The following is a 12,216-nucleotide window of genomic DNA, read 5'->3' on the forward strand; positions in this document are numbered from 1 at the left end:
TCAGCCTCAGATTTGAACGCTCTGTTTTAAGGGGCATGTCTGCTGTGAGACTGCAGTGCAAACGCCCACTGCTGTGATTGGCTGACATGCTTGCATATGAAATAGCTAGTATTACATGAACTCTCTCGAAAACTTTTACTACGTTTTAACTATTACAGCTATCGAGATTAACAAATCGTGAAAAGTATCGTTTAAAGCATTATATTTAAATCTATTCCATCACATGAAAGGTTGCAGCATGATGAGCACTGACTGAGCAGATGACAGACAGTCTGTTGATCGCGTGAATAAATATCTTATCATTGCAACGCAATTTTTGCACTCTCACAAATGCTTACACCAAATCACAATGCAAACACGATGTGAATAAACAGTAAGAGCTTCGTTGTGTAGTGTAACAGTGTCACAATATTTAGTAAACAGCATGTTTATTGCTTGGAAGTAGCTCGATCCGGTTTAGCAATTATCATGTCGTCTTATGTTATTTAGCATGTTTGGGCGAATCGGAGGGCGGGGCTAAACAGGCCGTGTTGAAGTAGGCGTTGATCTTCTTTTGTGGAGGCGGTGTTTTATCCTCTTTGACGTCATAGTTCCCCACTTTGAAAAACAAGTCGTTTGCTGAGCCTGATGTCTATAAAAGCTTTTATTGGACTAACAAGGTAGTTTTCAGTTCTGAAAATTACAGGATATTATTATAGTATGATGATCTCTTATATGTCAAAAGCTCAAGGAAATTTTGAATTCTCAGTTCATCACCCCTTTAATGGGAGCATGTGAATATTGAAATGAAAAGGGCCAAAAACAGAGCCCTGTGGGACTCCTTGGAACTTTCAGAATTAGGTCTATATGTTATGCCTTAAATAACTTGAATGTAACTCTATACCCATTGCTTCAATTTAGTATGTATACGTGGATCCATGAATATGCTAATTGAGCCTCCACTCAATCACACCAGCTCAGAATACCTGATCTACTCTTTCAACTTTATTGTAGTAAACGCTGCACAATGGCAAGTGGAAATACTGGTTTAATTCAGCCATATATGTTTGAACCAGAAACTGAAGAAGAAGAAGTGGAAGAGCGAATTATACAGGCTTGACTACAAGTCAATGTATCAGAATGGTAATGCGTTTTATGTATTACTCTCTATGTCAGACACATAACGGTAATTTATTACACAAACCATGTTCCTGTTCGCCATCAGAGTCAGACAGCTGCCTTCTAAAAATCAGTATCCTTAAAAAAAAACGCTTTGAACAACTAAGAACATCAGTGGAGAAAGGCATATAGTTTATCATCACATCTTAATATACATCATATACATAATTCACCCGCTATATTGCTAATACCCGATTTTTCATATCAACAGAAAAATATACCGATATAACCTGGCAATTTAAAACCATGTTTTCGAGACTATCTTTGATTAACAGCATTTTTAAGGAAAAAATACTCAGCAATGGTGTTGACTGATGAATTTGCACACTTGTCTTAAAGCATATTAAAGACACCACATAGACATATAAACAACATTAAATACTTGATTTTCATCATAGGGGGTCTTTAAAAGCACAGTCAAAAATAATGACAATATTTCTTCCACCAATATCACACACCCAGAAACAAAGGAAGAGGTGAGTGACTCAATATCACACAACCAGAAACAAAGGAAGAGGTGAGAGACTTATTTCAACTACTTTCTTTGTATTCTTTACTCATCCAAAACCAGCCTAAGACATTACCATAATAATTCTACATTCACTTTTGCCAAGCAATTCTTGGAGGCAGTTTTGCATAATTAAGGTAGATCAAGCCGGGACAGACTTTAAATATGCGCATGAGTTCTCTCACTAAATTCCAAAGAGATTCACAGTGGCCGAGAGGCAGCCAGGAGCTCTCTACATACAATTCACCACTGCCGAGTCGAATCCCCAACGACATCATCAAGACGCGTCAGCTATACACATACCCCGCATACCCCAGCTTTTTGAAAGAGAACAGAAGAGGAAAATTCCCATGCCTTCCCATGTCTGCATGAAGATTCTTTAGAATTTCTTTTTGTGCAGAACAATAAGTATTTTTCATTTGCTGAAAATCCACATTTTGGTTTTTAGATACATTGAAAAAGATACATTGTATAAAAGCTTTAAAGGAAGTTTACAGTAGGTGTATAGATTAAAGAAGATTAAAACAGTGGGACACACTATGTATTGAATATTGTCTCTGTTGGAAAGACCATGAATGAATGCTCATTATCCCTGTCATTATCAGAATACAAAGTTCAATTGTGCTTTCTGCCAGTCCTCGACATTATAATTGGCCAAACACTAGGTACCAATATAATGCGTTTTCCTGCCTAACTACTTTTTTCCAGATACTCCTGTAAATAACCGAAGTATTTTGATAATTTCTAGTAAAGTAGTTAATATATTTACTAAGATAGAAAGAATATGAATGAATGATGTGAAGCTGCAACAGAATCAAACACATTCATTTACTTGACACTTTGCTGTCCTTAGAATGAACTGCAGATTGGTTTAACCATAACCACATAAATGAAATGAAAATTACTTGTTTTAGTGTCCTAACAACCACAGAGGTGACTAAAGACATGCCCCATCTGGATTTCCTGTCTGGATTGGCTCAAGCACGTTCAGAATTAAAAAGGGTTCAGGTGGTCATTACCATACATACCCTAATGTATAATTCTGCCCTATCTATACTACAAAGAGCTCACATCATTATTTAGGAGTCCCTTGAGGGTAGCATCACTGAAGCATTCACACTTATTAAAGGTGATAAAATACTAAAGTGTGGCCTAATTTTTTTTTAGGACAATGCTCTATTGGAGCATCCAAGAAAAAAAAGAAAGAAAAAAAAGTTGTTTTAGTTTAAAATTGTATAGCATAAATTGGAATCCAGTGAGTACAGGAAGCTAAAACAAAGAAACAGGCATGATTTGTTTAGATTTAATAGGACTGTCTGATCAATGTCTGATCAATGTTAACTTCAATAAGTTAACAACTAATTGTTAACAAAAAACAACTAATCTCTCAATTAAAAAAAACTTTTGGAAAATCATCTCTAGAGAGGACATTTTAAAAATCCCATCTCCATTGGATGAATACAATGTCAAAAACTGAAGAAAAAAACGTATGGGTGCTTGAGGAAAAGTTCCCCATGAGGAGAGGAACTAAAGTTAGCCTCAGACCTTTTTAGCATAGGGATAAAAAGTTATAGCTGTTCAAATTAAAGATGTAGTAATGATACTAGAACAGAGCACACATAATAGGCTTAGTTTCCTATGGTTTCCAGACAATGACAGGGCATAAATACCTCAGAAAACATTTCAGATTAATTATGCCATTTGAAACCATAGGGATCATTTCAACCCCCATTAGGCTTTAGTTCAGTGGTGTAGTCTACGTGATACGCAGGTATACGCCGTATACCCACTAGAAAAGGCCAAGGATTTGCGTATACCCACTTAAAAAAAGCGTGAGGATACGTATCAACTTCGTTTTGTGTCAGAACTTTCACACTTTCATTCATAAATTCACCCCGTCTGTGTATGCAAAGCGACGGATCGAATCGCGGAATCCAGTCACAAATGGAACTTGCTATATAAAGCAGAACGTCACGGAATTAGGCTATTTTTGAATGAATAAATCAAAAGTAGCTGCTGTACAATGAATCAAATCTCGATATGGACTGAATATTAAAGCTAAAAGAGACTGCAATTGTTCTACGCGTCTCTGGGAATGAGCGCTCAGTGTATGCTCTACTACACACACACACACACACACACAGAGAAGCACGCGTGACTCACGCTCGTGGTATTTTCAGCGTTTCACTGTATTGAGACATGATGTAGGCTACACATGTGCATTTCATCGCAGAGCTGCTATGAGAGTCACTTGATGAGAATTTCACCATTTCATTTGATAAAACTATCGTCATTCATTCGTTTCATATACACACAGAAACTGTTATGTCTTTACGACAACCTGTCAAAATAAAAGTTCTGTATAACTTGAAGAAATTATAACAGAAATATATTACTATTGCACAGAGTATACTTCAGGCCTAATAATAATAATAATAATAATAGTTTATTAAAACACACAGAAACTCAAATGTCTACAACCCACCAAAATAAAAGTTCGGTGTAACTCAAATTAATTAGAAAGGAATTGCACAGTAAAATGTATTTTAAAATAAAAATTTTTTCAAAAACACCATTTCTAAAAGTAAATTTGTATTTGTGCCTATAATGTTTAAAAAAAAAAATTTGTTGATAATTGTCAACTGATAAAACCTGTGCTTCAGGGACCATATTCATATAACAAATAAATAAGTTGATAACACTTAGTATTTCATAATGCTCTCAATTACATGTCGATGCATACTGTATGCATTAGTGAGTGTGGTGGTGCTTATGGGGTGACGCTCTGGGCTGGGTGAGTATGCGGGGGGGGGGGGGGGGGGGTGTTATATTAGAGTATACTCACTACAAAAAACTAGACTACACCACTGCTTTAGTTAATATCTTTATTTAAATAATTTTATTAAATGGCTTTTTAGATCTATCACTTACTTGTTTGCCCTCCAGAGTGTAGAGTCTCTTCACAGCCCCAGAGTCCAGTTTAATGGCGTCAGTGATGTCCGTGAGCACCTGCTCAAAGGAGTGCGCCGTCTTCTTATTCAAAAGGACCCGGACGGCCTTGCGCGGTTTGACGCCACTCCTGATGACAGTCACCAGCTTGGGTTTGATGAAGTCTTTGCTCTCTCGTTCTCTCAGCTCATTCTTTGAAGTGGTAAGAGATGGCATCGAGCGGGACGTCCCAGTCTTCACATTGACTGACCAGTTGGGATTAACGTTCTTAGTGTAGTCCACTTTACGGTAGGGTTCATTGGAAGCACACACATAGCTTTCTCCTGCCAAAGCAAAATAGGAGAATAAGATGAATGGAATTATGTTTACAATTAGATATGGCTTATTTTTAATTTATTAAAGACCAAGTCAAGTTTTTAATGTTATTAATTTGTCTATGTGGTGTTTTTAATATGCTTTAAGACAAACCGTGAGCAAATTCATAAGTCCACACCATTGCTGAGTATTTTCAAAAAGACAGTCTCAAAAACGCGGTTTGATATTGCGGGTGTTTCTGACTTCACAAAACTACCTTGTAACCAATCACGTCAACGTGCGGGCGGGCTTTAGCATATCATTACTATGCTGAGAGACAGAAACATGTTGTCACATTGAGTCACGGGGTATATTCGAGGCAAGGATCTTTCTAGCAATAATAACCGACCATGAACAAAAGAGATTCTCAGGAATTTAAAGGGATAGTTCACCCAAAAATGAAAATTCTGTCATCATTTACTCACCCTCAAGTTGTTTCAAACCTGTATGAATTTCTTTTTTCTGCTGAACACAAAAGAAGATATTTTGAAAAATGTCGGTAACCAAACAGTTGATGTACCCCATTGACTTCCATAGTATTTTTTTTCCTACTATGGAAGTCATTGGGGTCCATCAACTGTTTGGTTACCGACATTTTTCAAAATATCTTCTTTTGTATTCAGTCCTTTTGTATTACACAACAACGATGTAATTAAAATGGAAAAGTTTTACCTTCGCGTTTTTCGCATACAGACGACAACATTGTCAAAAATGATCCCCATTCACACTGATCTGCGAAAACGACTAAAACGCTGTGTTATGCATGCCAGGCCAGTAGTTGGCGATGTCACTTTGTAAAGTAACACTACACGCCTATAGACTAAATACGTAATATGCATGTGCATGACATCACCGTTTCAAAATTTCAAAAACTTGCACCCATTTCAAAAGTTAGAAATTTCAGGCCCCCAAAACACCGTTGTTGTGCAAATGAACAGCGAAAATATAAGTTTCCCGGTTTTAGTTGAAAACAGTGCTGTGAAAATGGCCCCTAAATGCATGGGATGATGATCAACTAAACTAGACACAGGTGAGGAAAATAACCAGTAACCAAGTGAAACAAATGAGAACTGTGAAACCATGACAACCAAGGAAACAGGAATTAAATACAGGAACTGAGAATACCGGAACAAAGTAATGAAATGAAAATCAAAATAAGAGTCCTTAAAATGGAATAAACCAAACTGGCCTTGGCATATGCTTCCATATGAAACACCTCAGCACCTGTACAACAATTCATGAATATAATAACATACTGCCATTATAAACGTACACATCTGAGACTGCAAAGGGTTGAGTTGAATAATAATAAATAAATAAAAACACACACACACACACACACACTTATCCCATCTGTGACCCCAACTCTGCCTCTCTATACTTTTTAGCTGTGGTTTTGGACAACGTCCAAGGCACAATATTTTCCTTTTTGAAGGAATTCCAATGTAACTGTTAGCAAGTATGTACTCCCATTCCCACAGCGATACTTCACAACCCAATAGGCCTTATAAATGAATACCACAAGAATGAAACATTATTGCCAAAGAAATGTTGCATAATTATGGAGTTCATGGTTTCACTTTATTTTGATGGTCCCTTTAACACATTCTGTTGTCTAGAAGTAACGTAATTTGCACCTACATGTCTACTAACTCTCATTAGGGTATTAGTAGAGTATTAGTAGACTGGTAGGGTTAGGGTTAGAATAAGTTGACATGTAGTTGCAAAGTTACTTATAGTCAGTAGAGTGTCTGTTGGAGGACCATCACAATAAAGAGTTAGCAGATATTAAGCAGACAGTACTAATACTCTAATGAGAGTTAGTTGACATGTAGTTGCAAAGTTACTTATAGTCAACAGAATGTTCAAAAGGGACCATCAAAATAAAGTGTTACGAATTTTTACGAAATTGAACATCAGTTTGTCTGATAGACATTGTGTTAAATACTTAAAGCCCATGAAAGTGTGAATGGCAGCATAAAGGCCATGCCTGTTTACGTGTGATGGCACATCTTGGCACTACAGCAGAGGCAGCTGGTCTGAAAATGGAGCTTTGTCATCCTAAGGAGCACAGTGCTGTCAGGACAAAAGACAGGCCAGTGTATAAAAAGAGGACAAACATCCCCTCCTGCTCCCTACCTCAGAGAAAACATGTCCGATTGTCATATTTACAACATATCAGTTATGAAATTTGATGAATTAGCAGGAAAAACACACATCAAGAGCATGATTAGCAATAGATTAAATTCATAACTCAAGATACGAATCAAAATGATTTTGTGTGATATATTTTGTGATGCTATTTTTGCAATTAACTCTGTTAGTTCCGTTCGTTGCTCCACTTTGATTTGCCATGATATTCAGTGTAATATCACTCTTGCTCGTGTGATTTTTCTTAATGATTGATGAGCAGAGTAAGCTTTATGGTGGTAAAGCGACACATGATTGGCATGATTTGGTAGTTGCAATAGTCTTTTCTTTCCTATTTTGACACAAGAAAAAATGTAGGGCAAGATTTTGTCCATCAGGAATTAATTAGATAATTGGATTGCTATGTTAGTTTGATTAAAGATTATAAGGGCACATGCATTTAAAAATAATAATAATAATAATAATAATAATGTGCACGGATAAATCATTTATAATAAATACTGAAATATTCCATAAAAAAATATGAAAGTAAATCATATTTATAATTTTACACACCCGACCTTGTGTCTCCAAAGCTTTGTGGTTTTATATCTCCTCTAGTGGAAGTCAGGAAATATTTACATGTTTTCTGTTCTCATTGCCACTCTCACTGTAAATGAATATTGATCCGAGCAGCTTTGTATCGGATTTGAGCTCGCCTGGCTGCACTGTGTGAGTCAGGTTTGCCATTGCTGTTGATGTTTACTGAAGCCTATACTGTACTTCAGTAGGCTTCAGTAAACGTCAACAGCAATGGCAAACCTGACTCACACAGTGCAGCCAGGCGAGCTCAAATCCGACACAGAAGTATACGTTCAAATCTGCCACCATTGACATTTATACACGCAGAACCAATGAAGTTTGTGCACTCTTTCTTCTTTATCCACTACGGTGCACGATGAGCAGTTTTTCCTTCATGGGTAACTGGAAAAGTTCTTGGCAGGCTTGAAGTGTATAATGTATAACGAAAATGATTTGGACATATACAGCCAAGGTTGCTGTTCATTCATATTGTATGGAAAGAGCAGTCCGCAAGGCGAGTCTTTTTGGGCGAAACACGCCAATAGAACTATTTCATTATATTGCTTTTTACAAGTAATTTTCAAAATGCAAGGTTTACATAAAATGCTGCTGTGTTTTCTGAGGTTGAATTTTGGATGTTTAACTAAAATTAGCTATAGGTTTAGGGAACGGTTTGGGTTTAGATTTAGGAAAATAATTATGTATTGGTTGTGGAATGAACCGACCGAACGCAACAATTTTTATACAGATTGATAAAGCTTTTTCTAAATCTAACCCGAAACCTTTCCCTACCCATAACTTATTAAACCTAACTTTAACATATTTTGACTTTTTATTTTAAATAACCAAAAGACTGATGCCCATTGGAATGCTGTTGCCAGACAACCAATTAAAGTTTTGTCTGATTTTGTGTACCAGATGCATGTAAAAGGGGATTTCTGCATATAAAGAGCACATTAAATGAAAGCACGAAACGTGGTATAGATACAGAATATGTTTGAGTCTGAGTTCATTATGATTGAACGTTATCATGATCAACGTTACGTTAACGTAAAAAAAAAAAAAAAGATCAAACAATAGTTAAATACGAATCATCATCGCTCCTGGATATGCATACTATGCACACCAAAATGTTGAGCTTCATTGCATAAGAACCTAAAAAATCTGAATTTCATCTAAATCTGAATGGCAAAGTTCACAGCCCCTGGTGAAACTAGTGAGCTTCAAACTGAGAGGAAAAATCATATATATTTCTCATCTTGGCAGCTAAGAGAGGCATCTGAGAACATATGACTCACATAGTGTGAATTCAACATTATTTTGTTTATTCACATGAGAGTAAGAAGAGATGCGTGATATAACCATACCTTAAGTATGTCTGTTTGCTTTGATGCATACAAAATATGTCATATTTAGCGTGTTGTCCAAATTAAAATAAAACCAGAATGTCTAAAACAAAACCCCAAAACCATGCAACAGAAATGAAGATTTTTTAAAGCATTTTCAGTTAAACAAATAATACCTCATACTCATAAATCAAGAATATGGCCAACATTTAGTTCCACCACTGACCCAGAACTACAACCATTCATCCACAACATAAATGTCATTGTTACCACCACTGGATCATAAAATCTCAATTTCACCCAGTTTGCCTCAGAAATAGGAGGGGGGACTCCCAAGGCACTGGGCTTTATTAAGCTTAGAAATTAACAAAAGGCTAATTAATGAAGTAGACTCCAGATGGGGTCACTATTACTGACGAAAAACTGACTCAAAATCAGATGGCAGCTATTTGACAAACTATGTGTGTGGGAAGACAGAAAGATAGTAATATGGATGTCATTTACATGAGCCTCAGGTGTGGACTGGAACAGACACAAGGGTTATGAACCCTCCATCACCCTCCCATAACCAGTCCTGTCTTGATGTCCAGATGGGACCCTGAAAGTTTGGTTTGCCAGCACAATATGCAGTGTCACTACAAACACTCCAACATACTAGCTTGCCTGTTCCTGGCAATCTTTAGCAAATAGCATTCATAGCTTTGATCATGCATTTGTAAGACTTTACAAAAATTTGAAACACAAAAGAGAACTAAGCCAACCCTCAGTCAGCGTGAAGAGATGCTGAGCTCGGCACTTCAAATCCAAAGAACTTGAACAATTGCATCATTGAGCAAACACAGAGCCACATTCTGCATCACATTCTCACATGCTGAACCAAAGCAGCTGGAATTGTGCTTTTAAACTAATTTAGTAAAATATATACTTATACGGCTTGAATTGTGTGTTTAGAATAACCCGATTTTACACATTAAATCGTTTAATTATGCAATAAATTCTCCATTCATACTATTGTTGAAATACCACAGAGTTTAATATAAGGCCCAGATATTTGGGTTTGTTTTTATGACAGTCTAGTCTACATACTATTACATAGTAAGAGTACATTATTAACATTTAGATAAAGAAATAAATGTAATGTGATTGAGTACTGGCTGGCTTGCATTATCAATGTCAGTTAAAGGAATACTTTACCCCCCCCAAAAAAGTCAATTCTACTATTGGTAACTCACTCATGCAGTGCCAAACCTGTATGATTATTATTATTATTTTAAATTTGTCTTAGTGTTTTGTTTTGTTTTGTTTTTCTCCACACAGTGAAAGCAGTCAGCATTTCCAATGTTGTTTTGGACCCCACTGACTTTAATTATATGGATAAACAATATGGTGTAAACAATATATATTATTCAGCAGACGGAAAAACATGGGGGTAAATAAATGACAGAAATATAATTTTTGGGTGAATCCAAAGATTAACGATTTAAGATCCCGCTCCATGTCTATTTTAAAGTTCAGCCAGAGAAGGAATGGAGCTTAATAAGGACTGTAACCTTAAGTGACTTGAGATTTGCTGTAGCTTACTCAAGAATTAAACAGTAATCTTGGTTAAAACAATTTTAACTACCTAACTAACTAGTTCAGGGGATTGGATTTTCCCTGTTTATCATGCCTTATGTTTAATTTTAACTCTGAAAATTAGACACAGACTTTATGTATGTGCAGGTAGAGTGACTGAGATTGTGAGATTTTATTTGTGTTTTATTACATTTTATATTATATCTATATTAACATTAGTCTGTTACCTTTTTATTATATTTTATTTATTTATTATAAGTTTTTTAAACATTGCCTTCGCAATGTGTAGAACAGTCATGCCAGTAGGCTATACTGAAAAGCATGAGTTGAAAATCCAGTGTGTATGTGCGTGAGAGACTTGTTACCTACACTGTCAACATTGCAAACAATGCATCCTTTTGGGGAAGTGGGATCGTGACATTGCCAGTTGTGCTTTATTGGAATTTTAAGTGTCTGTTGTGTCTACATTTGCACCTGCACAATCTTCAACCTCACCTTCTAGTAACTCGTCCATGCTGGTGATCTTCTTTCCCCCTTCTATAGCATAGATGCTCCGGACTCCCTGCGGTAAATTCACATTGTCCGAGAGGGAGCGGGTGAGCTCCATCAGCAGCGCGTCGAAAGACCTGAAGCGGTCACCGGACACCGCGTACACCAAGCCCTTGAAGTACTTATCACCGTTCCGATAGAAGCGAACTTTTTTCGCTTTCTTCTCGGTGGTGAGCGACTGCAGTGTGCGCGTGCGGTAGAAGCTACAGTGCGCGCTGTGAGCGGGACTGGGCACGAGCCCGTTACCCCGAGAGCCGGAGTGAGAACCGCTGCTGCCCCGCGGGGACCGGTGACTCTTCTCGCGCTCCTCGAAATGCTCCCACTCGATGCTTCTGCTGGACATGTTTATTTCCTTAAAGTCAAAGCGCTGGTCCTTGGGAAAAGAGCTTGTTATTTCTGAATATTTGCACCGGTTGTCTTTCGTGTTGTTTCTTCCTTTTTTGGACTTTCAACAAATAAGATGCATTTTCTTTAAGAAATCAGTTAAATTAGCAGTTCTCTTCAACTTTGTATACTGCTAAAGAAGGAAGACTTGTTAAAAATATATATTACGAGAGATAAATTGTTTTGAAGGTCCCTGTAGTCCACAAATCCAGGAACTGTGTAATTCAAGGACAGACGTTATAGTTGGGGTGAGTCCCGGTCATGATGAGATGAGACGCGCAGAGCTGTATGTGCGCATGCTGGACACGCGTGACCGTCCGCTGTTCTCTTCATCCCCTCCACTGGCACTCAATCAGGCCAACACACACCACACACCTACATGAAAGCCACGGAGGAGAGGACAAGAGCTACTCCTCCTCAGGGTCCTAAAACACCAATCTGTTTTTTCTCTACAAACGCAGTTTTTCTTAACCTTGGGTCCCACTAGGGGGCCTCACTTTTCTCAGGGGACAAGATTACTTTAAAGCCATAAAATCAAAATCGACTTCCTTTTTTTTTTTTTTGGAATATTACAGTATTTTTTATAAATGATTTATCCATGCACATCATTTATTCATGTGCCCTCGTAATCTTTATTCAAAATAACATGCTCTCCCATTTCTGATGATGTGTTTACTGGCG

General features: G+C 37.2%; 1 protein-coding gene across 6 annotated transcripts in view; it reads right to left on the reverse strand.

Moving 5' to 3' along the window:
- The window catches only part of dclk2a (doublecortin-like kinase 2a), a 54,515-nt gene extending 42,600 nt beyond the window's left edge, over positions 1-11,915 (reverse strand). For 3 of the 6 annotated variants that reach the window (XR_014204195.1, XM_082163220.1, XM_082163224.1), the window contains exons 1-2: positions 11,098-11,914; positions 4,598-4,938 (exon numbers count right to left, since the gene is read on the reverse strand). Coding sequence is in view for 5 of the 6 variants with exons in the window: in XM_082163220.1 (XP_082019346.1) it covers positions 4,598-4,938; positions 11,098-11,494 (738 nt within the window). In the remaining variant the exon portion in view is untranslated. Of the gene's footprint in view, positions 1-4,597; positions 4,939-11,097 lie in introns of all 6 variants that reach the window. The other 3 variants (XM_082163221.1, XM_082163223.1, XM_082163222.1) reach the window with 3 other exon arrangements.
- Between the last annotated feature and the right edge of the window lie 301 nt (positions 11,916-12,216).

Source organism: Leuciscus leuciscus (genome assembly GCF_965113295.1).
Source record: "Leuciscus leuciscus genome assembly, chromosome: 3".
NCBI lineage: Eukaryota > Metazoa > Chordata > Actinopteri > Cypriniformes > Leuciscidae > Leuciscus > Leuciscus leuciscus.